The following is a 14,104-nucleotide window of genomic DNA, read 5'->3' on the forward strand; positions in this document are numbered from 1 at the left end:
AAGATGTCGTTCTTTCGACAATAATGACTACCTCTTTAGTAATTGACATGTAACTTAAATTTTTTACTATAAACCTATAATTTTTCTATTTGGATTCTTAAATTAGAGTTCAATATGAAACCATAGCAATTTGATTCACTCAAAACGGATTTAAAATGAAGAAGTTATGGGTAAAACAAGATTGGATATTTTTGATCTTTTTAGCTACGGGAAATGTTTAACAAATCTATACAAATTATATCCTAGCTAACTTATATTGTATTATACATGTATTCTAATATATTATGTAATCTTGGGATACCATAGACACGTATGCAAATGTTTTGACATATCATATAGACCCATGTATATATATTATTTGGAACAACCATAGACACTCTATATGCAGTAATGTTGGAGTTAGCTATACAGGGTTGAGGTTGATTCCAAAAATATATATACTTTGAGTTGTGATCTAGCCTGAGACGTGTATACACTGGGTCGTAGATTGATTCAAGATAATATATATATATCGATTTATTTCTGTACATCTAACTGTGGACAACTAGTTGTAGGTTACTAACGAGGACAGCTGACTTAATACACTCAAATCTTTAAAACATAATAAAATGGTTGTAATTATATTTTGATCGTACTTTTGATATATATGTACATATTTGTATAGGTTCGTGAATCGATCCGTGGCCAAGTCTTATTTTCGAGGAAGGAAATATCTGTGAAAGTGAGTTATAGTCCCACTTTTAAAATCTAATATTTTTGGGATGAGAATACATGCATGTTTTATAAATGATTTACAAAATAGACACAAGTACGTGAAACTACATTCTATGGTTGAATTATCAAAATCGAATATGCCCCTTTTTATTAAGTCTGGTAATCTAAGAATTAGGGAACAAACACCCTAATTGACGCGAATCCTAAAGATAGATCTATTGGGCCTAACAAACCCCATCCAAAGTACCAAATGCTTTAGTACTTCAAAATTTATATCATATCCGAAGGGTGTCCCGGAATGATGGGGATATTCTTATATATGCATCTTGTTAATGTCGGTTACCAGGTGTTCACCATATGAATGATTTTTATCTCTATGTATGGGATGTGTATTGAAATATGAAATCTTGTGGTCTATTGTTACGATTTGATATATATAGGTTAAACCTATAACTCACCAACATTTTTGTTGACGTTTAAAGCATGTTTATTCTCAGGTGAATACTAAGAGCTTCCGTTGTTGCATACTAAAATAAGGACAAGATTTGGAGTCCATGTTTGTATGATATTGTGTAAAAACTGCATTCAAGAAACATATGTCGATGTAATATATTTCTATTGTAAACCATTATGTAATGGTCGTATGTAAACAGTATATTTTTGATTATCATTATTTGATAATCTACGTAATGTTTTTAAAACCTTTATTGATAAAATAAAGGTTATGGTTGTTTTAAAAATGAATGCAGTCTTTGAAAAACGTCTCATATAAAGGTCCAAACCTCGCAACGAAATCAATTAATATGGAACGTTTATAATCAATATGAACTGGACATTTCAGTCAAACTAGTGTTTATCATCTCCGTTGCGTTTACGTAGCTTTCTTGCAATATTGAATCTCAATATTGATACGTGAGCATTCATAACTTAACTTTTATATATTAATAGTGTATCCCTGACTAGTGCTCGAGTATATAGGATTATGCATGCTTGTATGTTTAATTTTTGTCGTTAGATAGTTTTGATGAATTATGAATTTGGTACATATGCTACTGAGATAAGGTATATGATATGCATGTCGTTGGAAAGCTGGCGAAAAATTAATAACTTTTCATTTAGAAAGCGTATGGTTTCGATGAACGGATTAAAAGATATAGTCAATTGAATTATCTATAATTTTATGTATTATTGTTAAAATGATTATTATTATTACTATCGTCGTTATCGTTATCGTTATCGTTATCGTTATCGTTATCATTATCATCGTTATTATCGTCATTATTATTATTATCTAATAATCAATATTATTATTATTATTATTATTATTATTATTATTATTATTATTATTATTATTATTATTATTATTATTATTATTATTATTATTATTATTATTATTAAAATAATTAATATTTTTATCAAAACTATCATTTTACTATTTTTATCGTTATTATTATTACAAAATAATACCACTGTTACTTATTATTGTTATTATCGATATTATTTTATCAAATAAACATGTGATACAAAGATATTTTTACCACACGTAACATAATTACATTAATATTACATACCACTATATTTTTATGTGAACTTTATAAATCTTAATATTTAAGATATATAAAAGTATATTTTTATCATATATAAATTTTAAATATAAATTCTTATTAACAAATGACTTTTATTAATTACTCTAATAAAATCTGATAGATATATTTTAAATATATAAAACGACTATATTTATGTTATATAAATTTAAGAAATCTTTTTGAATCAAATTGATTTTTTTTTTTGTTGACTTATGCATGATAATCTCGAGCATTAGGATTGTGATACACTACGACTTGACCTAAATTGATCAACAGATATTGATCAACATACAAATATATATACTTAATTTAGGTTCGTGAATCCGAGGCCAACCTTGCACTTGTTCAATGTCGTCATATGTATTTTTACTACAAAATACAGTATAGTGAGTTTCATTACTCCCTTTTTAAATGCTTTTGCAATATATATTTTTGGGACTGAGAGTACATGCGCTACTTTTATAAATGCTTTACGAAATAGACACAAGTAATCGAAACTACATTCTATGGTTGGATTATCGAATCGAATATCACCCCTTTTAGCTTGGTAGCCTAAGAATTAGGGAACAAACACCATAATTGACGCGAATCATAAAGGTAGATCTACGTGCACTAACTCCCCCCATACTGGAAAATGGTATGCTTTAGTACTTCGAGTTTATATTATACAGACGAGTTTCTGTTTGGGGATATTCTATATGCATTATGTTAATGTCGGTTACCAGGTGTTCAATCCATATGAATGATTTTTAAACACTTGCGAGTGTATGATTATTGAATAAAGGAAATCTTGTGGTCTATTAAAATTATGGAAATGATTGATTACGATAAACTAATGAACTCATCAACCTTTTGGTTGACACTTTAAATCATGTTTATTCTCAGGTATTAAGGAAATCTTCCGCTGTGCATTTGCTCATTTTAAAGATATTACTTGGAATCATTCATGGCATATTTCAAAAGACGTTGCATTCAAGTCGTTGAGTTCAATAGAGATTATTATTAAGTAAATGACAGATTAGGTCATTTATAAGTTGGATATTATGAAATGGTATACATGCATGTCAACTTTCGATGTAATGAAAGGTTGTCTTTTAAAAATGAATGCAATATTTGTAAAATGTATCATATAGAGGTCAAATACCTCGCGATGTAATCATATGTTATTGTATTCGTCCTTATGGATTAGGACGGGTCATCTCATTAGTGACTTAGAAGTTAATTCTCATGTATTTAGACTTAAAATGGTCTAAAAACATGTAAAAACGCAGTTTAAATGCCCTGGAACAACCCCAAAACATTTGGGGTTCAAATGTGCTTTTTGGGTTGAAAAGACACCTTTTCAGCGAGTTCAGTGTTAAGCCGCGCCGCGGGCTAACAAAGCACAACACTTCCAAACATGCAAAACTCTCGAAATGAAAATCACCCTTTAAGCCGCGCCGCGGGCCCAGGAGCCGCACCGCGGCTTAAAGCTACTGCACACCAAAATTAAGTTTAAGCTTATTTTCAAGCGTGTTTAGCCTTTCAAGTCGCGCTTTGCATTCCTTAAGTTCCAAATATTATTTCCAAGTCCAAAATGATACCTCAAACCATCTCACGTTTTACGAACGTGTACTCCACACTCTCCGAATTCGTGTAACGTATCAATGGTTCCAAAACACTTTCAACATAGTAATCCAATCCCTAAAATGAATGTTGGATCATGCTAAAATCACCAACACAAATATCTTCATATTTGCAGCTCCAAAATATAGCTTCACACTTTAGAAGACATTTTATCAAGTCTTTTGTATTAGCATATCCCATTCACTTCCAACCTTTTCCACCTACCTAGCGTTTCCGGCACAGGCACCTCCGGCAGCAAAACCATAACCACTAGCAGCGGTACCACCACCTCCGGCAACAGAACCATCACCTCCGGTAGCGGCGCCACGACCTCCGGCTCTAAATCGTTATTTTTTTCCAGCACATTTTGATTTTTTTAAGGTTTAGGAATTTTTTTTCTTGGGGATGACTCTAATGTTTTGTTGTAACCATCTCTTTTCATCTTGAGTATCGATTTAAAAATGAGAAAAATGTACACTGATCTGATAATATTTGTAACTCAGTTGATGTTGAAGAGTTCGACTCTAAACACCTTTATTCCCTTTATCTTTTGAGAGTAAAATAAGTGTATGGTTGTGCTTTTAACAAATCGGTCAATTTCCATTGATTATTGCATTGTAAAAATAAGATATTTTAATTATATGTATTTTTGTGATTTTAGTAACTAGATTTGTTAACAATCTGTATATTAAATTTAAAAAATATAATGAACAAAAAATTATAATAATTCAGGATTTTAAATAGTCTTTAGCAGACATAAAAACAAACGGTCTTCGATGTTCAACTAGCAGACTTTCATGCCACATCTTCTCTACAGATGTGGTTCACAGATCTTCAGGTTAAAACATCTTAAAAAACAAACGGCACCTAAAAAAGTGCAAAAAAACAAGAAACACGAGTAGGAAATGCCAGGTACAAACATTTGCCCTATACGATCCAAATCTGGCCCGTCGCCAAGAATCAAGATCAATCATGAAAAGATTGTGCAATGAAATCACATAACCAATAATTTTTGGGTTATTCACATCATCTATAGGGTGATCAAGTTTGTTTACAATAAGCAATCTCTCACATAGCATGAACAACAGCATATCTTGTGCCCCTAATAACTAAATAGAATTTAAGAAGCGCAAATAAATTTTCTTGAAAGGCAAGTCACACACTTTAACACACACTCTTTCATGATTATATACATATTATATTGTCCACCCCTGACTTGAACTCGCTTAAACTCGAACTCGGAACCCCAAAATTGTAGTGCAATACCGCTAGACCAATGATCCAAGAATCACAAATCAATACATCTCAATTCTCAATATGGAAGAATGCCATTTCCTTGACCTTGTCCTACACAAATTCGACTAAGCGATTCCTTCACACGTTGAAACTGTCTAATCGATTGATCTTTAAACGACGAATAATACTTGCAATCTTTATCCACATTATCAATATTAATATCAATAATCACATTAGTACTTTGCCCCATTGACAAAGATCTTTTTAATTCCATTCCAACAAACCTTCCCATCTTTTCCCTAGGCAAAGACAATGAATGACAATGCCTAAGCATTATTCGTGGTGACCTGGACGATAATGTGGGCCTAATGGGCCCATCATTAGCACCCACATCAACACTGACCGTACTATCCGTTGATTCCGATGTAAATTCATCAGAGCCAACAGACGTACGGTCATCAACAACTGCCCCAACCGATCTACAAACCGGACAACCGCGAATCTCGTCATCCGGTGAAACAACCGGAACCCGACAAACCGGACAACTCGTGTGTCCCACAAACCATTCATCAATACATTTAACATGAAACAAATGTTTACAATTTGGCAACAACCTCACATTATCACCATTTTCAACATCACCTAAACAAACCGCACATTCGGATTCATCATAATCACTTTTTTTATATGTAATTATTGGAATTGTTAAAAGGGTTTTTTCATCAACGCCAGATTGTATTTCTTCACCATTAAGATTATGTAATGCTGCCATTCTTGCTGCATGTCTTCTCATACAATATCTAACAAGTAAAAGATGGTAAAAAAGTATAGATAAACCAGTTGCACCAATTCCCATAATGGAAATAAGTAAAGGTGTAAAAAAGGAATTTGTGGAAAAAGTTTGTGAGGTTGATGATGTTGTTGATGATGATCCTAAATCTTCCATAGCTGCCATAATAATAATTGTTGTTATGAAACTAAAGTGAGATAGATTAAGGGTGTATTTGGATTGTGTATTTGTTTATATATTTGTCTTTTTTTAGGTTTGTTTAAGAGTTGTTCTTTTTTTGTGTATGAAACAAGTGGCTATTTTTATGGTTAAAAAAATGTGTAAGTTGTTGGGACGATACCAAAGTAGTTGGACACTTGTTGGAAGGTAGTAAGAGTTGTGAAAGAATGGTCATGATTTGGCCATGTGGTATGATGTTGAAAATTGCATTGAGTGACTTGGCTTAATCTAAGAGATTGCCTTGTTTGTAGTTTGGTTTATGGTTCACAGAATTAGAATTAGTTGACTATTTAATCAATAATATTGATTTCTTTATCTATTTAATCAATTCTTAGTTAGATCGAGAACCTACTAAATATATACTACTAATATTTGGTTGATGGTGACTTCTTGGAGGATTTTGCCAAGCCTTTTGAAACTGCTTAAAGTTAAATTATTATACTCAGATGAAAGTGTATTGTCATATATTCATATATGTACGAAGTCCAATAGTCAGATTGATCATTGAAGCCCAAGTTTTTTAATCGTACTTTGTCATGTGGTGAATTTTAAATTCTTACCTCATTATTTCCCACATTTGCGTAGTTCTAGTTAATTTTGCAGAAGAAAAACAAATTCCTTGTTGTAACATATGATATATATGATCCACATTTGAAGTAAACCCATATGGCACCATACTTGTGCATAATATATTTGATCAAAACACACGTCTTACATACTCGAAGAAAATAAATAAGCGCACATAAGAGTAATAATAAGTAACACGCAGCGCATGACATGACAAACTCTTGATACATTTGTAAGTATTCAAAAGTATGAACACATCCAAAACATCAAATTGCTCAATGGTGCAGGTGGGCAGATATATAAAGATACATATTTCGACAATACAGGTTCCATAGCTTCCAACTTCAGCAAATAAATAGCAACTAGTCGTAAACAAAACTCATTTCCCAACCAAGAAACAAATGAACCGATTCACAAATTAAATGGAATTTTAGTCATAGTTTAGCCACAAGGAACGATAACAGAACATGTTAAAATTACGAACACACATTTTTATATAAGCTCTACATTAAACCGGCTTTCTGCAATGCATCCTTAAAATCTTCGTCGCTTTCCCAAGAACGCACCTACATGATATGCACAAAAGATAACACATTACGAGGGCTTGATATAAAATAAGAAAGTCTACAACCCGCAAAGTTACACGTTCCCTAAAACCTAACTCTAAATATGAGACGGAATTTGCAAAGTCCCTTGGTCTAATTTTATACCATATATGCATCACCATAACATATCATTAAACAGGTTGCAGAAGTTATTATAGTTTATTTTATGACCAACAAAATGTATCGAATGTCATAGTAATTTACCTTGGAAACATAATGATTAAAATGCTTCTCAATTTTTTCCATGATCCTATCGTCCCTTTCACCACACAGCAAGTTGAATACAGCACCTGTTACATTATGAAAGTTGTAAAAATAGCATCCAGTGAAATTATCCAGTTGATAATGGAGTGTTCAACATTTCCCAAGTTCTCGACCCCAAATAAAAATATTGTCAATCTGTACATGACATCTAGAATTCAATCTGGTCAAACATTCACATTCATTTCATCCTAGTAAAGAGACGTTTCGTAAAGATAACCAACAATTTAATTAAGTAGGCCACACCCTGTTCTCAGTGTTATCGAGAACGTCAAAATATGCGCATTACATAAACAATTCTTAGCATGCTTCCTAGGCACATACTACAATCTAGCAAAAGAGTTGAGATTTTGTCCCATTTGTTTATAAAGGGTACTACTGGTTTAATATTTTATCTCAAGCAAATAAGTCCGAACTAGGGCTATAAATGAGCCGAGCTACTCGAGCTCGACTCGTTAAAAGCTCGATTCGAGCCAAGCCTAAACGAGCTCGAGCCCGGGCTTGATCTTGGTTTAAAACTCGTTCAGAAAACGAGCTCGAGCTTCATATCTCGAGCTCGAACAGACTCGCGAGCCTAAACGAGCTTTACATTTATATACACCAAAATATTACTGTAATTTTCTAAGAATATAATATATAATTATACAAAAATTACTATTATATCAATAATGGTTGAAAGAATAATAGTAAATCTTATTATTATATGTGGATAAAGTTACAAAAACAATAAATATGAAACATAAAAATTTAAATAATATAAAGAAAAATAAGATTGTGTTATTGATGAGTCGAGCTCGAGCCCAAAATTGTAAAATATCGAACGAGCCGAGCTAGAGCTTAAAATATTAGGCTCGAATCGAGCTGAGCTCTATGAAATTTAAACGAGCCGAGCTCGAGCCTGGCCAAGCTCGGGCTCGGCTCGGTTACACCCCTAGTCGGAACATGAACATCAACCCAAAAGTAAATGGGTCAGATAGGTCCCGTAGGTTATCTATGTCAAAAGTCACCAAAAATGTATTACTGCATACAGGCCGGCCTGCAGCATAGTTATATCGAGAACTTTTTATTGTTATCTATCCTTGCATTGAACTAGAAAGAAAAAAAAATGATAATAAGTCAATCGAACAAGCCAAGCCTAGTTTGACTCGCAGAAAAAAGTACTCGTGTAAACACGTTACCACTTTACCAAACCCATTCACCTAGACACCAATATTGAACAATTAAAATTAAAATAACTTAATAAAAAAAAGTGTGAATGATGGATAAAAAAAGTATTACCCTTGCGGCCAAACCTTCCCGCTCTACCAATGCGGTGCAAGTATACTTCATAATCAGGCTCTTCAGGAGAATTATATACTACCGGGAGATCATAATTTACTACCAAATTCACCTAATGAAAAAAAAGAGACATATTTAAATATAAATAAGAACCAAAATGAAGCATATAACTTAGAAGAGGAGAACACGAACGCAAACCTGAGATTGGTCAAACCCTCGAGCAAGAACATCAGTTGATATCAAAACGTGAGTCAACCCATCTTTAAATTCTTTGACTATCTTATCTCTATCTTCTTGTATAAGATTACCGTGAATTGTTGTTACCTCGAATCCGTATTTAACGAGTTCTTCATGTAACATAGCAGCACTTTTTTTAGAGCGAACAAATATAATTGTCTGTCCGATTTTCTCCCCAAAATCCATTATTTTGTCCTTAATAACCATAATCTTTGAAAGCTCGTCGGGTAAGTTGACTTTATATTGCTTGACAGAGTCCAAAGACAACTCTTCCTTCTTCACAAACAATTGGTTGTATTCATGTACAAAAAGATCTTTCACAATTTTTGACACAAAAGCCTTCACAACGTCATTGAAGGTAGCAGAAAATAGTAGCACCTGTGCATTCAAAAAATAGATAATACTGTACGACTTAATTAAAACAATATAGTAAGTATTAATCATTATAAATATAATGAGAACAAACCTGGCATTTAGGACTCCACTTGACGATTTCCTTCATTATCCTCACAGAATCTTCTTTAAACCCGCTCTAAACCAAAATAAACTAGATGAGCAATCGCCAAATATCATAATGCCCAAAAGCAAACTAAATTATATGTCACTAGTATTAGCAATTGGGCTTTGAAAGCCCAATATAAGGCATGTCGGTTACACATTTGGGTATGCCCCATGCATATCATACAAAGAGCATTGAAGTAAAGCATGTAAGGTTTCTTTAACCAATATAAGTCATACTCCCCATAACCAATCCAATTGTGGGGTCTATCTGCAAGCCTAAAGCACATATGAATTAGAACATCACAATCTATGTTTTTTCAAAAGATAATGCACCATGTTTACGACAACAGGTAACCAGATATTATCTTTAGTAACACCCAAATATACATCTACGTTTTACGTCAACTTTCAGTTGTAACCAAGTCAACAAACTTCCCATGAAAAGCCTATTCTTTTGACCACAATACAGTTGCGGCCTCCTCACTTTAACATAAATGGTCATTAAACAAATTAACCTAATTCTCTTGAAAATCTTATATGCACATTGTAAGCGTTTAACATATCCCAATAATGTAATTCGTCAAACTCCAAACACAGGGCACAAAACATTGTATCTAATATGACTAACCTTACGAACCGCATACCACTAGCCATAATATGCACCCATATTCCTACTAGAAACACTATGTACCTCGAATTGGTTGTAATTACCTCAAAAAAGCAAATGATACATTAACAACTTCTGAAATGTGCAACTTATCATTATGTATGATCATTTTGTTAAATGTGTAGTACGAAAATGCTTTAAGGTACTTAATAATTATCTAGGTTCTAGACTACCAAGTAAGCAAATAAAACAAGCAACATGGTTTTCTTACTATAACATGAATATAAACAAACAATTACCTCTGCAAGCATATGATCGGCCTCATCAAACACGAGAATCTTCAAATGAGATGTACCGAGCTTCTTAGCCGCAATCCATTTATTAATTGTACCAGGCGTGCCAATAATCACTTGTGCCGTCACTGGTGCTCGCTTGGATATCGGGATATAATGGGCTTTATCGGCAGGAAGAGCCAGCTCCGACGTAATACCAGTGAACTTTCCCATCTTCAATAGCACTTCCATATTCTGTATCATCGTTATCATATTATCAAATGACATCAGATCTATTTGTTAAGGATTGTACAATTAAAACATATATAATAAATTTTATATTCAAAAGACACATGTTGTTGAACATACCAAATTCAATTTAGCTTCTATCTATTTTAATTTCTCTTACAAATATAACAAACTTTGTAGAAACGCAACGTGGCAGCTAGTAGTTAGTAGCTAATAGTGATCTTTGCGTAAATAGGTTGTGTTGGTTACATGGTTATATAAGGTGGAAGGAGAAAAAAAAGAATCGTTTCGTTTAAAAGATACACAATGAAAGTTTAAGTCTTTAGATTATTTCAACAGATGGTCCAATGGGTGCAATCCTGATCTCCTTAATTTCAAGATGATCACATCGAAACCAGAACGACCCCTCAAAATATATCTTTTATGGAGTAGTATAGCTGTAAACATGTTTACCCTCAGGTATATAACTAAGCATAACTAAACCACCCTTACATAAACACTAAATTCATCATGTTTACATATAAAAGAAAACTATAACAAAGATAATACCTGAATTGCCAACTCTCGAGTTGGACAGATACAAAGAGCTTGGGGAACACCTAGTTTCGGGTCGACCCGACTCAGCATACCGAGAACGAAACACGTAGTCTTTCCAGAACCATTATGTGCTTGTGCGATTAAATTCTTATGGGGCGGAGTTAAAATCATTGGCAAACTTATGGATTGAATCTTACTAGGTCTCTCAAATTTCATCTCAACATATAATCCTTTCAATAACTCTGGTGATAAATTCAAATCCTCAAATCTTACAGCAGACGTATACGGTGTCTCTCCAGAAGTAACCTAAAAACAAAATCACTGATTACAAACCCTAATTTTCAAAACCCTAAATATACATATAAATAACTTCAATTGAAACAGAAATTAAGAAATTGAGAAATTGAGTGATGTATTACAGCTTGAATGTTGGAATCTTCTGGATCATCGAGAAAGTTGTTGAGTTTTTTTGATTCGTCGATGGCGAGAGAGCTGAGGTTAACTTCGTCTGCGGTGGCGTCGGAGGAAGTAGACGGTGGTTCGTCGGGGATATCGTCGGGTTCGTCGGCCCATCTTCCGACGACGGTGGATTTGGGGATCGGGGAGGTGGTTGTGGTTGTGTTGGCGGTGGTGGTGGCAGCGGAATCGGTGTCGGCCATGGTGGAGTTAAAGACTGAATTTGATTTGAGATTTGGAAGAAGATTGGAGGAGAATGAGGTTTAGCGGTTGTTAATTTATTTATAGTTCTACTAGTTTCTGCTTATAAAAAAATAAGCTAACTTGTATTTAGTTTATACTTACCTCCGTCCTACTACACTACAAGTGTCCACTTACTTTTTGCACACAGTTTTAGGAAATTCCACTAACTCCATTCTCAACCGATCAGAAATCTTCTCTCTCCAGAATAACCTCTTCTCATTGGTTGAAACACAAAATGGACACTTGAAATAGGACATCTCAAAATGAAAATGTGAACACTTGTGGTGGGACGGAGAGAGTAGTTTCTGCTTATAATTTAAGCTAACTTGTTAATAATATAATTTTGATTTATTTAAAATTCAAAATCGTTCAATTTTAAATTATAAATTAATTTATTTTTTGAATTGAAATATTTAGTTTAGTTTATTTAATTATTAAAATAAACACTTTAATTGTTATTTATATATAATAACACTGAAAGAAACTCGAGAATTAGTAAACTGTTATAATAATAATAATAATATAGATATGGATAGTCAATTTTGGTGTATACATATAGTCAATTTTGGTACACAAAGTATGTATTTTTATATTGAGATTTTAGGCTATAAATACTCATGAATGCAAGCATTAAACTTGCACCATTTCTCACACTTACAAAGTGTTTCTTTCTTTCTCTCCATTATCATCTTTGTTCTTACACTTCATTATTAGTATTCTAAATCAAGAATCAAATCACTAAAGGTAGTTATAAGCCTACTGAATTATAACATCAAGAATCAAACCACTAAAGGTAGTTATAAGCCTACTGAATTATAACACGTTATCAGCACGATAATCTTAATACTAAATATGGTTGGCTCTGCCACCAAAATGATATATGGTCGGTTATACCACCAAAATGATATATGGTCGGTTATACCACCAAAATGATATATGGTCGGTTATACCACCAGAATGATATAGGTCGGTTATACCACCTGAAAAAATATATGGTCGACACTGTCGCCAAATTTTCATTTATGTTTACTAATATTTATATTTTTGTTATATAACATTTATTTATGATTGCTTACACATGGTCGACACTGTCACCTACTTATCATTTATGTTATATTAAATTTATGTTTAATGTTTATATACTTATGAATATAAATTGACTCTAATTTATCATGATGTTTGTTTTAATTTTTGATAATAGAAAATGTCGAATCTGGAAAAGCTTAAATTTACTCCTTTAGAATCAACTGGAAACAACTACATGCCATGGGTTATAAAAGTAAAAATGCATCTTAAATCAATGGGCATTCTTGAAACCATAAATGAAAACAACACTTGTTCTGAAAAAGAACAAGCTACGGCATGTTGCTTTATTCATCAACATATTGATGAATGCTTACAAAATAATTATGTGACTGTAGAAGATCCCCATGTTTTATGGGAAGGTCTCAAAAGCAGATTCAATAATCAAAGAGAAATTTTACTTTCAGCTGCAATGGAACAATGGAGAACATTAAGGTTCCAAGACTTTAAGAAAGTAAATGAATACAGCTCAGCTCTGTATAATACATGTTCACAACTTAAATTCTGTGGACATGAAATTAGTGATGCAGACATGATGGAGAAAACTTTCTCCACAATGAATGCTGCAAACATCACAGTGCAAAGAAATTTGAGAATGCTAAAGTTCAAAACATATCCTGAACTTAATTCATATCTCTTAGTTGCAGAGCAAAATGATGAGCTATTAATGAAAAATCAGCAATCCCGTCCTACTGGTACACTTGCAATCCCTGAAGCAAATACTGCAAATAATTATAAACAGGGACAAGGACGCGGGCAAGGTCGTGGTTATAATAACCATCACCATCATCATGCCAAAAGCCATAACTATGGTAGAAACCATCCTTATGGTAATGGTAATGGGCGTGGACGTGGACGTGGTCGTGGTCGTGGCCGTGGTGGTCAAAGAAATAGTAATCCACGAAAATATAAATATCAACCACAAAACAAGCCCATTAAACAAGATGTTGAAGAAAATTCTTCTAAAAATTCTGAAGAATCTTGCTACAGATGTGGTAGAATGGGCCACTGGGCTAATACTTGCCGAACATCTAAACATCTTGTTAAGATGTATCAGG

General features: G+C 33.1%; 2 protein-coding genes across 2 annotated transcripts; both read right to left on the reverse strand.

The window, feature by feature from the left end:
* Positions 1–4,946: 4,946 nt before the first annotated feature.
* Positions 4,947–6,087, reverse strand: LOC139842107 (uncharacterized). Its single transcript, XM_071832281.1, has one exon. It carries the CDS (start codon positions 6,085–6,087, stop codon positions 5,218–5,220), a length of 870 nt encoding a protein of 289 aa, XP_071688382.1. The 3' UTR covers positions 4,947–5,217.
* A 1,012-nt stretch (positions 6,088–7,099) lies between these two features.
* On the reverse strand, positions 7,100–12,001 carry LOC139844320 (DEAD-box ATP-dependent RNA helicase 38). The gene is made up of 8 exons (XM_071834544.1): positions 11,684–12,001; positions 11,277–11,570; positions 10,506–10,733; positions 9,565–9,630; positions 9,060–9,476; positions 8,862–8,973; positions 7,527–7,612; positions 7,100–7,283 (listed from the first exon to the last, which is right to left on the reverse strand). Exons 1-8 carry the CDS (start codon positions 11,921–11,923, stop codon positions 7,221–7,223), a joined length of 1,506 nt encoding a protein of 501 aa, XP_071690645.1. The 5' UTR covers positions 11,924–12,001; the 3' UTR covers positions 7,100–7,220.
* Between the last annotated feature and the right edge of the window lie 2,103 nt (positions 12,002–14,104).

Source organism: Rutidosis leptorrhynchoides, chromosome 4 (assembly GCF_046630445.1).
Source record: "Rutidosis leptorrhynchoides isolate AG116_Rl617_1_P2 chromosome 4, CSIRO_AGI_Rlap_v1, whole genome shotgun sequence".
Taxonomy (NCBI): Eukaryota; Viridiplantae; Streptophyta; class Magnoliopsida; order Asterales; family Asteraceae; genus Rutidosis; species Rutidosis leptorrhynchoides.

Excerpts from the sequence above, each read along its gene's own strand:
- LOC139842107 (XM_071832281.1), bottom strand. The coding sequence starts at position 6,087 with ATGGAAGATTTAGGATCATCATCAACAACATCATCAACCTCACAAACT.
- LOC139844320 (XM_071834544.1), bottom strand. The coding sequence starts at position 11,923 with ATGGCCGACACCGATTCCGCTGCCACCACCACCGCCAACACAACCACA. Across the intron at positions 9,631-10,505 it reads CCGATCATATGCTTGCAGAG|AGCGGGTTTAAAGAAGATTC; the intron begins GTAATTGTTTGT and ends ATTTTGGTTTAG. Across the intron at positions 8,974-9,059 it reads GAGGGTTTGACCAATCTCAG|GTGAATTTGGTAGTAAATTA; the intron begins GTTTGCGTTCGT and ends TTTTTTCATTAG.